Source organism: Myripristis murdjan, chromosome 21 (genome assembly GCF_902150065.1).
Source record: "Myripristis murdjan chromosome 21, fMyrMur1.1, whole genome shotgun sequence".
NCBI classification, from domain to species: domain Eukaryota; kingdom Metazoa; phylum Chordata; class Actinopteri; order Holocentriformes; family Holocentridae; genus Myripristis; species Myripristis murdjan.
The window spans coordinates 10487536-10506489 of record NC_044000.1 but is presented as its reverse complement, the minus strand read 5'-3'; the positions used below and the strand labels follow the sequence as shown (position 1 = coordinate 10506489).

The 18954-nt window shown below is 39.2% G+C and overlaps 1 protein-coding gene across 1 annotated transcript in view; it reads right to left on the bottom strand.

Annotated features, from left to right (window-relative positions):
• obsl1b (obscurin like cytoskeletal adaptor 1b) overlaps nt 1-15119 on the bottom strand; it is a 37463-nt gene extending 22344 nt beyond the window's left edge. Inside the window, exons 1-6 of the mRNA XM_030081096.1 lie at nt 14105-15119; nt 12473-12742; nt 11385-11645; nt 10899-11210; nt 10507-10773; nt 9949-10224 (exon numbers count right to left, since the gene is read on the bottom strand). Of these exons, the coding sequence (XP_029936956.1) occupies nt 9949-10224; nt 10507-10773; nt 10899-11210; nt 11385-11645; nt 12473-12742; nt 14105-15119 (2401 nt within the window). The remainder of the gene's footprint in view (nt 1-9948; nt 10225-10506; nt 10774-10898; nt 11211-11384; nt 11646-12472; nt 12743-14104) is intronic.
• Nucleotides 15120-18954: the final 3835 nt, after the last annotated feature.

Below are 18954 nucleotides of genomic sequence, written 5' to 3'. Positions count from 1 at the left end.
TTTTTTCTCTGTTACTGAGCTTTTTGCCTGTAATTTTGTGCAGATGTATCAGTGGAGCAGGTTTCCCATGTTTCCACAGATGTTCCAGGTGTTTCAAACGTAGTTGTACATTTTTAAAAAAATGAAAAACAAAGCTGAATAATTTCAGTCATTTTAAGTTATCTAGTCATTTAAAAAAATCATCATTCATAACAGTACCTGGAAACAGGAAAAAACATGTACCATTATTGTAAGTGTTAGTAATATAACTAAAAATGTACATCTACAGTTGAAACACCTATTGTTTTAACCCATCAAAAATGCATCAAAATAACCATTTAATCTTACTGAAAATTTGAACATTAGTACACAGTGTAACACACAGTTTGAGGTATTTTCTTCTACAAAGACAAGAATGGCATACACTAGCATGTCACTGTGTTAAACTATCTTAGATTCCTTAAGTCTTCATCCACAGTCAATATGAAATTTCCTGCCAGGTTTTACTATATCCGTCAGAATCCTTAAAAATAAATAAATGGCTGTGTTAGGTTTGGATAATATGAAAGCTGAGCTTATAACTTCAATAGCATTAACTGAAAGAAGTTAGTGATGTTGGCAGAACTCAAAATACTCAGATCACCTGCAACATCCACCTTGAATTCTATATGGTCATCTGCAGCCTCACAGCTGTACACCCCAGAGTGTTTGACTTCTGCTGATTTAATCACCACTGCCCTCAGTTTGCCTTTTGATTGAATGTCAAGGTCATCCTGCGGGAGTAGCTCTACTCCGTCCTTGCACCAATAGACTTGGGCAGCAGGCTCTGTGACTTCACACTGCAGCGTAATCGGGCAGCCTGCTTCAACACATTTGTTTCTTGCAACTTCTGTAAGTGCTGAAAACCTCACACGAGTAGCTGGGGGGAGGGATGGTTAAAAGATTTGAAGAGCACTGTTAAGATGTCAGATCATCATTTAACATGTAGCCATTGCGCTCATAAAAAATAGTATTTTAGTACATTTTGAAAGCTTCAGGTGTTTAGTATTTTAACAGTGTTATAAAACTATATTGTGTCTCAAATTGAAGTCAGATAGGTTTAAGAGTAATTATGTAAACAGTTGAATGATGAGGGTAATTAAATTCAAGATTTAGGCTGCTTTAAGGCCAAAGTTGAAAAGCTAAAATGGTGCTCATGCCACACCTTGAAGGTAATTGATAAAAGCAATGAATGCAAAAAATCACCTTCGACCTCCACCTGGAATGTGACAACATCATCAGCAAAACGACAGCTGTAGAGGCCTGAGTCAGAGACCTTAGCGGAATGAATCATTAGCTTCCTGAAGTTGCCGTCCCTTTTCATATCAAGCCCAGTTTTGGAAAAAAGCTCCACCTCATCTTTAAACCAGGAAACCTGGGCCGTGGGGTCTGACAACTCACACTGAAGAATAATTGGAGAACCAACTGCAATGAACTTGTATCTTTCTGATGCTGGGATTGGCATGATCTTTGCCAGTCGGCCTAAAATGTGTTGGGACGTAAAGAAGGGAATAATGAGTTTTTTCATAAGAAATGATGCAAAAATGAATTAGTCAATGATAATGAATTAGTCAAAACTGGTCAAAACACACTGTCTACAGGTCATGTCATATTCCCAGAAACAGTCAAAGCAAATTTTGTTTGTCTCCACTCACACCATAGAACAACGTATATCAAACTGTCAAATTTGGGGAAAAATGTGTTATGAGGGTGATACATTTTGTTTTTTGCTGTTCTGGTTGAGTCTGAGGTGTGTACAGGATAGTAACAAGGTAGTACAGGAGAGAAATAAATCACCTTTGATGTCCACTTTAAATGTGATGGCATCGTCAGCTGTTGAACATTCATATGTGCCACCATGTATGCTCTCAGCTGAATGGATGAATAGTGTCCTTCTTAGACCATCTGATCGTATTTCTATTTCACTTTGTGGTAGGATTTTAATCCCATCCTTGTACCAGATGGCATGAGCAGAGGGATCATGAGAAAGTTCACACTGGAGAAAGATAGGAGAGCCTTCTTGGACAGACTTGCTCCTCTCGGTGTCCGGCAGCTCTGAGAACTTCACAGGTAGTGCTACAGGTGTCAGTGATCGCAAAAAGAATATTTCAATGAAATTAATTCCCTGAGGTGATTTCAAATAATTAACTTCAATTCAGCTGCAAAGAATTTCAAGATAGGGACTAAAATGTATCCAGTTTAGCAAAAAGACAACAAAAGTTCATTAGAACAACCTAGAACTGACATAACAACATAAAGATAAGAAACCTGACTCAACAAAGACATATTAATAACAAACAAACAAACAAAAAAACTTCAACCAAAGAGCAAGAAGTGCAAGAGTCAAGTTGTGCATTTTCAAAATTATCCGCAATTTTGATATACCAAGATGAAAAGCCCAGTTGGCAAGCAGGGAGTTAGGAAGAAGTGCTTGCATTAGATGTAAAGCAGCTGTGTTCAATGCCCAAAAATTAGTGTCCTTAATGAAAAAAAGATTAAGACACATCAAATGTTAGTCTTTTGAACATTTGACATGCATAACGGCAAGTAGCTGCAAGTTTCATAATAAATACACTTGTTGGTGAAAGTATAAAAAAAGTATGAAAAATTTATGAATGTATTGAAAAGTATTTAAAAATGTGTATGACTGGTTATTGGTGTTTTTTTTAGATGCAAGCATCCTGTACTATGTATGCTATTCTGCTTACTAAAACTTGCTGACTTTCAGTAAAAGATGTTTCTTCAGGTTATTTGTGTTTTGTGCACCTGGATTAAATTGGCCAAACTATTACTTAAGTGGAAAACTAGTGTTTTAGATCCACAGAGAGGTTGGTTTACAAATTAGGGAAGCAGAAAACTTGACCATGTTCTGTTAGGTGCTCAGCCAAACATGAGGAAACCACCAGCTCTCATAGTTAGTTGCCAGTGCAAGACAGATTAGGTACTGAGTGTCACCTTTTACTTCCACAGTGAATTGGATGTCATCATCCTTTGCCTCACAACGATATACTCCAGAGTGAGCCTGCTCTGCTGACTGGATAACTAGACTCCGCAAATTTCCATTTGATCGGATGTCTACTCCATTTTGAGGGAGGAGATTTGATCCATCCTTGTACCAATAGACTTGTCCAGATGGGTCTGAGAGCTCACACTGTAGAACAATGGGACAGCCTGCCATGACCGTCTTTTTCTGGTCAGCTTCAGACAGAGCTGAAAACTTCACAAGTTGAGCTACGGGATTGAATGTAAAAAAAAATATATAAATGATTAATGAAACAAATACCGTTATTCCAAATGTAGCAAAGCACAATCCCCTAATACTGAAGCTTTGATAGTAGCACATGTCTTACATTTTACCTATCTTGTATCCTCATTTCATATTTTGAACCAGTGTTTATGGCACAATACTATACTATACTTCAAAAGTTGTACAGTGTGTTGTGGGAAAAAAAAAAAAAAACATGATAAAGCTCTTAAACTTGGAATAAACAATAACAAAATAAATATATAAAAAAGAACAGAATGCTGCAGCCTATCTTTTACAACAAGCAGTCATTCATAATTGAAGAATCAAGCCCATGTAAAGTTTAATTTAGAAATCAAATGAAAAGAATAGAATTGTTGCATCAGAAAATTAGATTACAGCTAAGATCTTTTTTTTTTTTTTTTTTTTTTTTTTTTTTTAGTTTTTAAAACGTATATATTTTTTTGACCCCAGTTTATTTGTTTTTGAAGTAGAAGCTGGTGGTTGTGACTATTTTGTCCAGTGATGTGGGAGCAAAGCCTTTGCCTTTTAACCCCATCTGCTGTATTTATAGAGCCCAACATTCACTGTCCTCTGCAAAATTAACCTTGAGATTTTATGGTCTAAATTTCATATTCGATTGTACTGCTTTGCTCACTTTCTATCAATAAAAGTTAATTTTGAAACATAGAAAGCCTTTTCATTTCCAGGCTGATTTTGATTAATTTATTAATATTTTTTTCCAGGTCATGAACTGAGAGCTCAAATCCTTTTGTTTTCAGGTTACTGTACAAAAACACACTGGATGCACTAATTTACCCTCTCTAAAATCTATGCAAAACTGAAGGAAATCACTTTTATCACCTTTAACTTCCACTTGAAACTGGATTGCATCATCTCTTGTCTTGCAGCTGTAAACCCCTGAATGAGACAGCATCGCTGACTGGAAAGACAGTGTTCTTATGGAACCATCTGACTGCATGTCTTGGCCAAAGTCTGCTTCAAGAAGCTCTACTCCATCCTTGTACCAAGTAACTTCAGCGTTAGGATCTGATATCTCACATCGCAGCACTATGGGGTCACCAACTTCAACGGATGTGTTCCTCTCAGCCTCACAAGGTGTTGTAAGTCTCACAGGTGGAGCTGGGGATGTTTGAGGTGATATCAAGAGAGAATTGCATCACCATTATTAGCTATAACACAAATTACGCTTCCAATCAACAGAAGAGCAACATCTCACAATTGAGATTAGTCATGCCAGTACCTTTCAAGAGTTAAATTAATTAGCACTAATTAAGTCCTCAAAATAGATCTATCTTGGTGCACAGATATGTGGTATTAGTGTTTTAACAGGAGGAATTTTTTGTTAGATTTGAGTTAGGATTTGGAGCTAATATATTCACTCTTTTCACTGTCTTTCAAAATGTCACAGACCACCCAAGCTCAAAGTTTCACAATGACTACTTAGTACATTTTAGTATGAACTAAAAGTGAGTAAATATTGAATTTGTCAAAATGTCAAGGATTGCGATTAACAATCTCTTGATTTCACACAATGCCATCATTGTGCCCATCCATTTTCTTGTTTGATAATGCTAACCATTTAGATCACCTTCAACAGCCACCTTAATTGCAATGACATCATCACCCCAGTGACTGTCACATTCCCTTGATAGATAGATCTCTTCTGACTGGGCACTGGATGTCTGCTTGACATAATATGGCTGTGATGACTGGGTAGATGTTCTTTCCTCAGAGTTAACAGTACTGTCTGCTTGGTCCTCTGTTGCATCCATGGTGTGAAAAAACTCCTCCGCTTGGATTGCTGTTGGCTGCACAGAGTGATACAGTGCTTCCAAATGAATAGGTACTGTTTCTGTGTGATAGAGCTGATCCAATTTGACTGTTGCAGACTGCAGTGAGTTATAGGGTTCTTCTGACTGGACAATTGCTCCCTGCAGAGAAAAATCCCTGAACTGGACAGATGCTGTCTCAGAGGCGTAACAGAGCTCCTCTGATTGGACAGTTGCTGTCTGTATGCAGTTACAGAGCTCCTCTGATTGGACAGTTGCAGTTTGTATGCAGTTACAGAGCTCCTCTGATTGGACAGTTGCAGTCTGTATGCAGTTACAGAGCTCCTCTGATTGGGCAGTTGCAGTCTGTATGCAGTTACAGAGCTCATCTGATTGGACAGTTGCAGTCTGTATGCAGCTACAGTGTTCCTCTGATTGGCCTTGTTGTGTGTGTAAGCAGTTATAAAGCTCCTCTGATTGGCCTTTTTGAGTTTGTATGGAGCTATACAGATCCTGTGACTGGACAGTTACAGTCTGTAAAGACTTACTTGGTACCTCTGATTGGACAGTTTCAGCCTGTAAGTAGTTACAGTGCTCCACTGATTGGATAGCTGCAGTCTGTAAGTGGTCACAAAGTTCATCTGACTGGGCAGTTGCTGTATGCAAAGGCTTACAGAGCTCCTCTAACTGGACATTTGCAGTCTTTATGGAGCTATGGAGCTTTTCTTGTTGGGCAGTTATTGCCTTGAGGGACTTAGAGAACTCCTCTGATTGGACAGTTGTGATCTGCATAAAATTACAAAACTCCTCTGATTGGACAGTTGCAGTCTGTCTGAAATTACCAAGCTCCTCAGGTGGGTCGGTTGCATGCTGTGTGTAGTAAATGAATTCATCAGTTGGTGCTTCTGTAGGCTGCATAATGTTGCAGGACATATTAGAGTGGATTGTTGTTGGCTGAATGGAGTCACAGTACTTGACAGAATAAACATTTTTTGTTTGCTGATTACTGGAGAGCTCCAATGAATGGACAGTCATAGTCTGCTCAGTGTTGTGTCGATATGTTGACTGAAGAGTTGGCAGTTGCCTGGAATGTTCTTCATTTGTCTGAGGTTGTCTTTGCTTGCTGTAGAACAACTCAGAATTTGGTTTTGAGGGCATGCAGTCAACTTCGACGGGGTAAGCCTCTTCAGTGGTCTTGTTCTTCTCTTGCTCAGATGGGAGCCTTGGTGGTGTAGCTATAGGCATTGTGATGTACACAGAGAAAGGTTTTCAGTTGTTGTTGGCCTCAATAGTTCTTCTCATAATAGAACTTAACATCATTGTGGGTTAGCATGAAGGAGTTATGGGATAATCCATTGCAAAGACAAACACTTAAGAGGGGCGACCTGGTTTGGTCTGACATTGAGGACAATCAGTCCTATTTTACCAGTACAGTGGACTCCCAATATTGTAATGCCATGAATCTGTGCACTAATGCCTTACTAATTCCTTTGAAACAATATCCATTAAGTACAATAATTTTCTTCTTTTTGATAAGAGTTCATTGTCATTGCAACGGGGAGAGGTTCAGGGCAGCAGAGTGAATGAGAGGATCTGGTGATGAATAAGACATAAGATGGGCTTCAAGAATTGAAAGCTGCTTGTTACAAGCATACAAAGATGGCTGTTAAAATGAAGAATGAAGTGACAAACACAACATATATGTTAATATGAAGAGCAGCTACTCATAAAACACCCAGATGTTTGATTAAGAGCCAAAAAACAGCAGGAAATGGCATGAAATCAGGGATGATAATATGACTTAAAGCATTTTTCAAAAGGAATGAATATTTATAGATGCCTTGGGAGAATGAACTAATAATAAAATACACCACTATTGTTAGTGGCATGTATGTGCTGTGTTAAAATAGATGACTGATGTTGAAATATACAGTATCAAATCACCTTTGACATCCACAGTGTATTGGGAAGATGCGTCAGCTATCTCACCACTCTCATCATCAGAGTGACACTGTTCTGCTGTTTGGACAAACCCAAAGAGAAAACAATGAGCTGGGTGATAGCTTCAAGTATAGAGCTAAATATTTTTGAATGATTGTTCACTGTGCAAATGCAATTTGTGTGGAACACCACCTTTCACATCCACATTAAGCTGCGCATCAGCAGGTGTTTCACAGCCAAACCTGCCATCACAAGGTAAGCCATCTGACTGGAGGAGCAAAGTCTCTCTGCTCCTTTCAGATTCACTGTCATGCTCCCTTTTTGGGTAGATCTGGGTTCCATCTTTGTACCAACAGGCTTTGGCAATGGGATCTGAAATCTCAAATTGCCGTACAATTGGGCAGCGTACTTCTAAGGACTTGGTGTTCTCAACTTCAGGGCCAAGCAGATATGTTACAGGTGGCACTACAGATAATCATTGGGGGGGGGAATAATTTTAGTGTATGTTATTCTGAACACTGTCAAATGGCTTTAAAGAGATAAACGTAAAAAATTAAGTGTCACAGATATTAGCTCCATATGGCAAGAATTGGTAAAAGGCCAGTCAAAAGCTAAAGAAATAGTTAGTTGCAACTGAAATAGAAAACAGAATGTTTGACAACAACAACAACAACAAAAAAATCACCTTGGTTTTGTACAATTAATTGGGCAACATCATCCGCTGTTGCACAATAGTATGCCCCAGAGTTGGAGGGGTGAGTTGGTTCAATAATGAGGGTCTTCTTGATGCCTTCCATTTCAAAGTCAGGCTCACTTTTAGCGACATGTTCTTCATCCTTCTGCCATGACACCTGGGCAGCAAGGTCTGAGATTTCACAGGGCAGTTCAGTGGGGCAGGTTGCTTCAAGTGACTGGCTCTTCTCAACCTCCAGTGAGGGTGACAATGGCAACGTTGGAGCTAAAGATGAGTATTCATATTATAATTGTGGACTTCACAGTGCATAGCCACATTTTTATCAAGAGAAGGGGTATAAGTTCAGCTGCCCCAAATGGACTAATCTGTAATTTCTCAGACCAGCTTCAAAGAGGTGAACTCATATAATCAAGTATTACAGAAACAAGTATTTTCATACTTTCAGTCAAGAAAATATGTATTTCAAGGTTAAGAATGCCATGTTTTGAGAAACAGATGCAACTTCACACAAAACATCACATTAACGCTGACAATGACAGACATATATACTGTAAATATTAGCTGAATCTAGACTCCAGAAAGCTCTGGGGATTAGTCTAAGGTTCAACAAATAAAAAAAATCACCTTTGATATCCACAGTGAAATGGACAGTGCCATCAGAAGTTTCACAGCTGTACAGCCCTGAGTGAGAGGACTCAGTGGATGGGATAATAAGTCTCCTCAAAGTCCCATTACATTGAATATCCCACCCATTCTGCGGGAAGATCTTTACCCCATCTTTGTACCAGTAGACATGTGCAGTGGGGTCTGTAACCTCACATTCCAGTTCGCAAGGTCTGCCCGCTTCAAGTGACTTGGTTTTCTCAACTTCAAAGATATTTGAGAACTTCGCTGGTATAGCTAGCATTGAGAATTCAGGACAGACTAAATAAAATTGAGGCTGTGGAAATGGATACCTTGCAAAAACTGCTCTGGTGAGTATAAGATGAAAATTACTTTGGAGATTTTCAAGTACATTCAAGGAGAGCCACAGCAATCACAAACCAGTGATCACAGATAGTAATAACCTAATGCATTAAGAGCTTTTTGGGGGTTTGTGCCTGAAGCACTTTCGCAAAACACATACAATAGAAAGCAGGGATTATTAGTGGCATCTACCAAGAGGAAGTGGGGTTACACTGTTATCGCACAAGATAAAAACTGTAAAGTCACCTTTGATCTCCACTTGAAACTCCATGGTATCATCCTCTGTGGTGCAACTGTACACACCAGAGTGGGACATCTCTGCAGACTGAATAATTAAGGTCCTTGTGTTGCCCTCTGAGTGGATTTCTAATCCAGAGTCTGAAAATAGCTGCATCCCACCCTTGTACCAGCAAACATTGGCCTCAGGGTCTGAGACCACACACTGGAGTACAATGGGGCAGCCTGCTTCAATGGACTTGGTCCTCATGTCCTCTGGAATTGCTGAGAACTTCACAGGTGGAGCTATAGATATGTTTAGATCTTAGATCAATCTTAGGCCAACCTTACATGCCAGACCTTAAGATTAATCATATAATAAATTAAATGTATGCATTTAAGGTTACACTGACATAAGACAAATGAAACAAATTTGTTAACTGGCTGTAATTGGAATTAATGAAAAGCTGCACTTTGAATAACTGGCAAGAACAATGGCAACAGACAATATACAAGAGTATCATCAAAAGACAGTAGCTTTGCTGAGAATGAGCTTGTTAATCTCATACTGCTTAAAGTAAAACTTCAAATCACCTTTGACGTCCACACTGAACATGATGGTGTCACCCTTTGTCTTGCAGCTGTATAACCCAGAGTGGAAAAATTCTGCAGACTGGACAATCAATGTCCGTGTCAAGCCATCTGTTAGAATATCTACTCCACTTTGAGGAAGGAGCTTTGACCCATCCTTGTACCAGTACACCTGAGCAGAGGGATCTGAGAGCTCACATTGCAAAACAATGGGGCAGCCTGCTTGGATGGTCTGGTTCCTCTCAGCATCTGGAATTGCTGAGAATCTCACAGGTGGGGCTATGGATATTTAGATATTATGATCGCTTGTTAAGTCTGCATAGTTTGTTTTTATGTTGTTTTTAATTATGTGTGACCTTATAACGAAGATTAAATGCTTTATGTGTAAAAAAAAAATGACAGAAAAGGTTAAAACATCAGAATAAGAATGTTAGTTACTGTGACAAAAAATTATATCACTTTTGCAAGAAGCACTTGCCACTCACCCTCCACTTCCACATTGAATCTGATCACATCGTCAATGGCATCACAGCAATACACTCCTGAATGTGAGAACTCTGCTGATTGGATGACGATTCTCCTCATGGTGCCCTCTGATTGGATATGAAGACCCTCCATTGTTTGTATTTCCACCCCATTCTTGTACCAGTGCACTGGAGCTGCTGGGTCTGACAGCTCACAGTAAAGCACAATGGGGTTTCCAACTTCTACAAATTTATTACGATCCATTTCTGACAGTGGTGAAAACTTCACAAGAGGAGCTGAAAATTTTGATAAAACCAATGAAAACTTTCATAAAGGATAATAATATTGAGTTAACGATGTTATGTTTTTTTGTCATACAAGGTTTTCTGTGATTTGTAGTAGATTATTTCCTAGAGATGTATAAGTTTATCTCACAAAGGTCCTGCCAATGTCTTAAAACAACAGTGAAAACAAAACTATGCTTTTAGGCATTTATTAGGTTTCAGAAAAGCCTGAGTTGTCAAAACCACTTTTGGAATCCCATGAAGACGTGAGTTATAAAAGTGACAATTACATACCTTGAATGTACAATGCTGCAGAATCCCGAATACCATAGGCAATGAATGTAATCTCAGCTCCATTATCTGTGTCACGAACTCCTCGAATACGAAGAGACTGGTGTGTTCGTGATCGGCGCATGGAGTAACGCTCATCCTCTTGAAGCTGTGTACCATTTAAGAACCATGTCCCGATAACTGAAGCAGAGAGTTCAATAGAGAACAAGGCATCTTGCCCCTCTGGGACCAAGGCATCCTGTAGGGGAGCTTGAATTCTGGCCACTGGGACTGAAATAGAAAATTGTTTTTATTCATTATTTAGCAAGCAATAGTCTTTATAATTTAGTTATTCCTAGAATTTAATAATTAAAAAAAAAAGACCATAATGGCTGGTATAACTTTGCTTAACTTACCCAGGTGAACAGCTCTGGGGAACTCAACGTTGTTGCTCTTGCCATATTTGTTCACACTACAAATGCGAAATCGATAATCAGCTTCACATGGAACGCTGTCACCAAGGATCTCCACAGAGGTGGCAGAGTCAGTGGTCAGGCACTGTAGCCACTCCTGTGATCCAGTGCCCACCTCCTGTCTCTCAAGTACATATCCAGAGGGAGGATTCTTTCGTGAGTCCTGGGCAGGAACCCAGGACAGAAGTGCAGCATTAGCACGCTCTGTGTTTATCTGCACACCCACAGGACAACTGGGAGGACAGTGTCTGGCAGCTGAAACAGAGGAGAATACCGTGAGTCTTGTACAGGTAAGCATTTTTTTTCCCTTTTTGGATAGAAAAGATTGATTGATCAGTTCCAAAAGTACCTAAATGAAATTGAGGTACCAATGCAGTTTTGTAAAATATTACATTTGTGATGCTTTAATGTACAAACGATGAACCCTACCTTTTACCCTTAGCTGAGAGGAGGTCTTGGATCTACCTACAAAGAAAGTCACAAGGCCAGAATCCTGGGGCATTGTGTTGACGAAAACCAGGATGTGAGTGCGACCAAAAGACTTCAGGATGGTCTGGTGTGTTTCGCGCAGTTCTATGCCATCTTTGTACCAGTGTATGTCCATCTCTTCTTCTTCCACTTCAACACAAAAAGCAGCATTTTCTCCTTCTAAGACATCGACTTTTCTTGGAAGTTTCCGCACAATTGTGCCTGCAAAGAGGTGCATTGAAAGTGATAATCAATGAAAGTTGTCAAACCATCACCTGTAGTACATTTTTGACCGTTACATTTGACAAATAAAAAATCTTAATGAAAGAGGGCAACCTAGTGATACCTAAGGTATTACTAAGATGAATTTTAACTCATGTATTGTAAATTAAAGTCAAAATATGTAGAATATTACTGTGGTATCATGGAAAAGAATGGTCAACAACCAGGACCACTGGACTAGTGTCCAAAACATAAAACAGATTAGCATCATGGCATAAAATGAATCTTTTAATATAAATGTGTCATTTGTCATATGTCAGTAGTAGGCAGTGTTTAACCAATACCATGGTACATGCAATGAGTTGATTTTTTAGGCATTGTTCAAATTTCCATTCATATCAGCATTCTCTTCTTAGCCATTATGACTCAGAAGAAGATCCCTTTTAAATAGCTTTTAACTCATTTTTATGCTATATGAATTTATGAATCTTGTTTAAAAAATGCTTTAGATCTAATTAAAAATGCCAGTTATTATTGAATAGTTTTATAATATTATTATTTGAATTTTTCAACAAAAAAAAAAAAAAATTGTTTTATCTCCTGGGCATGTTTTGCCCAATTCTCAAGAATCACTGATGTTATATTAAGTAGGGATGAATTGAATTGATGAAACTGTCCTATCCTGCTGTTAGAAACCAATAGTTCAATAACTATTGTCTGTCAGTATATATTGTGTCACTATGCAAGTAGCTTATATTTCTTCTCACCAATTCCATTGAAGCTGTTATTAGAAAATAAAATAAATCTGTCTTGTGGTTGTGGTTTACCTTTTACAGCTACCTCTGCAATGCTTCTACCTCCATCAGCCATTTCACAGAGGTAAATCCCATCGTCATCAACTCCAATGTCACGGATGGTTAGCCGTCGCTTTGTTCCCCACTCCTCCATCCCATATTTGGCCCCTGGCTGCAGTCGTCTGTCCTCCAGATACCATGTGATGGGAACAGAGTCTTCTGGCACCTCACACTCAAGAACAGCCAAGTCCCGTTCCCACACCTCTAGATCAATGAGAGGCTGCTTGAACCGCACAGGCGGCTCTGGCATGAAGGAGGAGGAAGAATACCAGTACTATTAAAGCAGTGTAAGGATGAAGCCAATCTAAGGCTTTCCTTATATTTCATTTAGGAAATTACTTTTTTCAAAAGTATACAGCTGTTGTGCCTTCATTATACATTTGTGGTGCAATATTTAGTGCAAAATTAATCTAACATTTTAGTACTAGTAAAAATAAGCACTGAAAAGACATTACACCAAAGTTTCATTTCCATTTATCAAATATTAATACCACTGTATCAATATGAGTTATTTGCATAATTTCCTTTTAAAACAGTAACTTAATTCACAACTGCGGCTCATTTGCATCCTTGGCCTAAACACTATAATCTGTAAATTGAAATATATTTGTCGGTAAATACCACTGAAGCAAATGAGATAAGCAAAATCATGAGACAAGTGGCTAATTTAGCTGAGAAATGGAAAGATCATTAACACATCAGGGTGTTGGATAGGAAATAAAGCGCTTGTAACTGACACCGTCAGACAGTACCAGACAGTTGTAAACAAAAGAATGTGGACTGTATTTAGTAGTCTGTGTGTAAAGCTCCTCATTTCCTTATCTTACTGTACAAACGTTTCGAATGAATTAAACACAACTCCTGAAGCATAGTCATTATCTCATTTGATTTTAAAACTGCCTCCTAGCACACAGTTTTCTTACTGCTGGGCGCTGTGCATCTAGTCTTGCATAGTGTTATTTTTTCTATCTCTGCCTGATACAATACCTTCTCTAGGTGCCATAAGTTTGGACTTCCCTTGGCCATGTGAGAAATCTGATCCCTCCTAACAGACTGCGATCACATGGACACCCCCTAGACCTTTCACAAGCTAAGTGACTTTGCAGACATCAGTACTGCTATTGGAATCCACCTTAAGCTGACTGTTGCATAACTGAATATCTCTTTTTTTTTTATTTATTATTTTAATATATTTAATTAAGCCTTCAGTGGGCCCGGGTTTGAATTTCTCTCAGTGTCACAGGTATTATATATTTGGAAGAAATTGTCTTGTTCGACTACCTTTTTGTATTGAATGTTGACTGATGATGCAAAGCTATTTTTACCTCTTGAAACCCCTTCATTTGGCATTTGTAAGCAGGAACATACCACCATTCTGTTATTGTATGACTCTGGTTGATGGATTAGTTGTCAAAGGGTTTACTGGAGATGAAGCAATTTAAGAGGTTTTTTGTAATAAGCCTTAACAGGATGATAATATCTTCTGTCTTATGCTGTAGGTGATAAACACATTTAATTAAAGGTAAACACATCCAGTTGGAGGTAAATTTCTTCTGACGTTATAAAATTAATATTTTAAGGCTACCTAAAATAGTTTTGACTTACCCTTTACAGACAGGTGCACAGCACTGAGGGTTTGTCCTGCAGTATTGGATGCAGCACAAACATAAACTCCATTATCCTTCTGTTTACAGTACAACACTTTGAGCGTGAAGTATCCCTCCCTGTCCTCATACAACAAATAACGTCTTCCAGACAATATGAGCCTGCCATCTTTCCTCCAGATGATTTCTGGCTTGGGTTTCCCAGTCACAAAGCAGCGGAATTTGGCATGTTTGCCCTCTGTCACTGCAAACATTTTCACTTTAGTTGACTTGGTCATGGTATCATCTTTGAGCCGATTGGACACCTGCCTGCCACTCCTCTGTTTGCCCTGGTGGGCTTTCCAGTGGCCATTTGTGTATCCGTTGCGATTTCCTTCATCCTCATGTCCTGGGCCCGCATCAACTAGCAACACAGCTCCTGCCAACCCTTCCCCAAACTCATTCCTGGCTTTGCAGGTATAGACACCACCATCTGGTGCACGGGTCTTAAAGATCTTGAGCTGGAACCATCCACCATCCTGGTAGCCTACACTGAAGTGTGTACTTTCAAAAATTTCGTTGAGTTTCCTGCCATCTTTTTCCCAGACAACCTCTGGCCGTGGGTTTCCCCACAGTTTACAGGAGAAGACGGCATCTTCCCCACGACCAACACGAGTGGAAAGTGGTTTGATGAGGAATCGAGGTTTGTTTTCCTCGCGTAGCTCCAACTCTTGGGCTTCGCCCTCCACCCTCAGTGTGGCTGCTGCATATGTTTCACCAATGCTGTTCTTTGCTTTGCAAATGTACTGTCCACTATCCTCTGTGGTTACAGCCGAAATTATAAGATTGTAAACATTCCCATCCTCGAACACCCTGTATCGTCCTTGTGGGTCTATCTTTTCATTGTTTCGCTCCCAAATAACTGCAGGCCTTGGATCCCCACCAATCTGACACTTGAGCACTGCATCAGTCCCGCTTTGTACCACCACAGGCCTTGGATAGGCCAAGAAGCGTGGTGCACCACCAAACACATCCATTTCTGCTTCTTTGTCAGCCTCTTCTCACCTTAAGCAGTCCAGGGGAGCAATAAGTCACTCTTACTCACTGGGGCAAGACTGACCAACTTCGGCACTGTGCAAGATTCTAAATAAAATAATAAAAGAAATTATGTTAATGGTAGTAATAATAATAATAATGGCAAAATGGTTTTTAACCTGCCAAAAAGTAAAAACTTTGAGATGCAAAAAGCTTTCATAAAGAACATTTCAGCCAGATCTTTCTACTGTATGTGAAATTGCATACAATAGAGGGTTCTAATTATAGCCCTTTTATTCAATGAGGAACCTTTGTATTGTAGTTTGGATGAATGAAAATGCCTTTACTGTTTAAATACACCAGCCTCTACTCACCTCTACTCCACCCATATGTTTTGAGTGCAAACGGATGGTATGATTATTAGTGCTAATTGAATTATATCTGTCTGTGTGAGAGAAGCACAGGCTAGCTGTGTGTGTGTTTGTGTGTGTGTGTGTGTGTGTGTGTGTGTGTGTGTGTGTGAGAGAGAGAGAGAGAGGGGGTGAGTAGCCTAGTCCTATTGCAGCAGCAGCCACAACACATAGCCAACACAGCTGGTGCTGTATTTCAATGGGAAAGTGCTTAATATAGTACACCCTAAATAAAGACCTGTGAGGGAGTGTGTGTCAGGTATCACAAAGAACGCTCTGAAACCCGCGTCATACAAACACAGGCCGAACTCGCAGTATGCCCACCCAAGAGACCTTGCAGGCAAAATATGCTGAGCCTCCATCACACCCTTTGTTGGCAGCCATGTTTGAAAATTCCATCTTAAAATGTCAGTGTTAAAATTGGTTTTCTCTGTCATATTCCCAAATAAATAACAGTGAGGCAATCTTCCCATGCCAAAGGTTATTCCCTTTCACACTTAAGGTTGTAATTCTCTTCACATTAAAAACGCTGGTCCTCTTTTCGACTGTATTGTGTAATCTCGTTTTATGATTTTGCCGATCAAGTTTGGCTGCAACAGCAAAAACTTTGCCGGGACGGGCTTGTGAACTTGCCAGAAGCCATCTATCAGTCATTCAAGTTTATGTATTTTGGGACAGCTATGAAGTTTTTAAATATTTGTACCCTTGGATGGGGGAATAGTCTTCTTTTTTTTTTCTTTTTTTTTTTTTTTGTTGCTAAAACGTATTAAATTACATTTGTATAATAAATCCTGTCACGTGTAATAGTCAACAAGAATACCCGGTGTTCTCTCACAACTTTTGAAATCTTGTCAATCTTTATACGAGACACATGTCAACACAGACAAAAAAAATAACCTCATTCTGATTTTTCCATGACATTATATTTTGCAAATTGCCCCCTGAACTGTGAAACTAAATTCTGTTGATTGACATTAAATCAGTGGAGAAAGTTTAGGATATCTTTTATCCCTGGACAGAATATTTACATCAGCTTGACTGCGTGTGCATGGCAGTGTGGCACCGTGTGTTGTCTATCTATAGTGTTTATGAACCCCATTGCACTGAAGTTTTTAAAGTGTTACAGCGCATAAAACTGATCAGTCCCTCCTTGTGTCTGTGTGGCATTTAAAGACATTTGAACTGAGTATAAACTTGATTGACAAGCATTATGTAATTTTAATAACTGTTATTCTTTGGTCTTAGTATTCATTTTAGACGCTGCATAAAAATAACCTTTTCACATGGCAAGACATTTAATCAGAAAACCCTTGTGAAAATGCATTTAAAAGTAGCTTCAATATTCCCCCTGGAGGTTTAAAGAGAGGAGATTAACCCCTGTGTTTACGTGTCTGGTTTAATTGGAATGACCTTTGCCCCTTGTGAAGCTGCGCTGCGTACCCCTCACATGACCTACCTCGCTTCAGTCCCCAGGAACGACCGTCAACATACATTCCGCACTCGCAATCTCTCTTCGAGTTTAAGAAGCAATGTCACCCGTCTCCTAAAAGGCTGAGTAATGTCCCGAGTAGATTTCAAATTCCAACAAATGCTGTCCTCAAAGATCCCGAGTGCTTTGTCAGTACATCGTAATAGACCTGTGTCTGGCCACAGAGATAGAAGACAGAACTTCAGTATCCACTGCAGTCTCCCGTTCAACAACTTCAGAGTGGTCCCCCAATCTCTGTGGCGTTCAGCCCTTAGACACCCCAAGTGTCATTGTTCGTGGAGGACCGTTAAATGCTTTTGCAGCTGCTGCTGTCCCCTAAAAATACTGGCAGCCTCGATGACAGCAATGAAGATAAGTCGGGCGCTTCCATTCACTTGCTAGCATGGGCTAAAGATAGGTTTAGATGACCGGTCCAGGGCAGACTGCTTAGCTTACTTGAGACCTTGCAATAAAAAACTAAGGAGAAGGGCAGGCTCCTGGTTTCTAAAAATCTTTAAAGCTCATCCTCAATTAATCCCCTCCTTTTTCTCATTCATTAGTGATACAGTCTTGACAACAGATTATTACAAGGTATTGATAACATATTGTGTATTGAGTAAACATGTCTCCCTTCAAATGAGTGATGCTTCAGACAGGAGTGAAGCATCTCCCTGGCAAGTGAATTGTGTGTTTCACTCTGTTAGGTTCACTTGAAATTAGTTTCTGTTTTTATTTAAATACAATTATATCAAACTGGATAGAAAGTATTAAGAGAACTGTTGCCAAACAAAAAAAAAGAGAAAAAATTAAATAAAAAAGTTTGAGCTTATTTTTTCTGTATGATCCTCAAGCACTATTTGAAACACAAAATCAATCAGCTACAAGGTTGCACACCCGAGAAAACAGCCAACCTGCCAAGTCTTTTAACTAGTAATTTATCCAGGCTGGGCATCTGCACAGACACTTTCTGTGTGGACTCCCAGTGGAGCCTTTTTTGATCCAATTTTGGATGGTAAATACTAAACAGATCAGCAGCCAAAGAAGAAAGGGAAAATTAAGTTAAAAAAAAGTTCACATTATTGCGTGATCCTCAAGCATTGTTTGAAAACCACCACTTTATCCTTGCCAGGCATCTGTACCGACACTTTCTTTGTGGATCCCCACTGGAGCTAAACCTCCTGTCTCATCTGATCCCTTTGGTACGGATAATTTCCTAATAACAACGTCTGTAGTTGAGAGGAAACCACATCTCTTCAATTTACCCACCTTGTCAATTCAATTTCCTCTACATAAATTCATGGTGTAGATGATCGTAAACAGTATTAGTATGATCTAAGATATATCAACATAGGGTTTCATCAGGAGAGCAATAATTACATTACATCAACCTTTGTATTTGTGACTTCATCACTGTTGATCATTTTTCTTTGTAATGAAACATTTGGCTTACAAGTGTTGAAAAGATGAGCATATGATAAAATGTGCTGCTACTAAGTCGTCATACATAAATAATTTCATTTAATGTAACCATAATAATGTAATGTAATGTGATACTGGATATTCTGATTCTATTTTAAGTATATAAAGTCAGTGAATTTTGGTCCTCTGTAGCACACTGCCATGAGCACGGCACATGGCACGCACATGGCTTTTTTCTTTCAGTGGTTGAACATGTTTACTGTGTAGATGTAGTTGTTTGTTGACAGTGTGGGCATATCTGTTGATGGGATTTCTTAATATGTCATTTACTGAAGAATGTATTAGCAAAGTGATGCAGTGTATCCAAAATGTCAGAGGAGGCACAAATTCACATGAATATGCCCACAATGCAAATCAACAGAGAACAGAGCTATCAACATGGATACTGCCAGTTTGAGGGTAGTAGGTTATTTCTGGAAATTTTATTAAAGATAATAATAAAAAAGAGGAGCAGGAGAGTGACTCAGGTATGATTTGTGA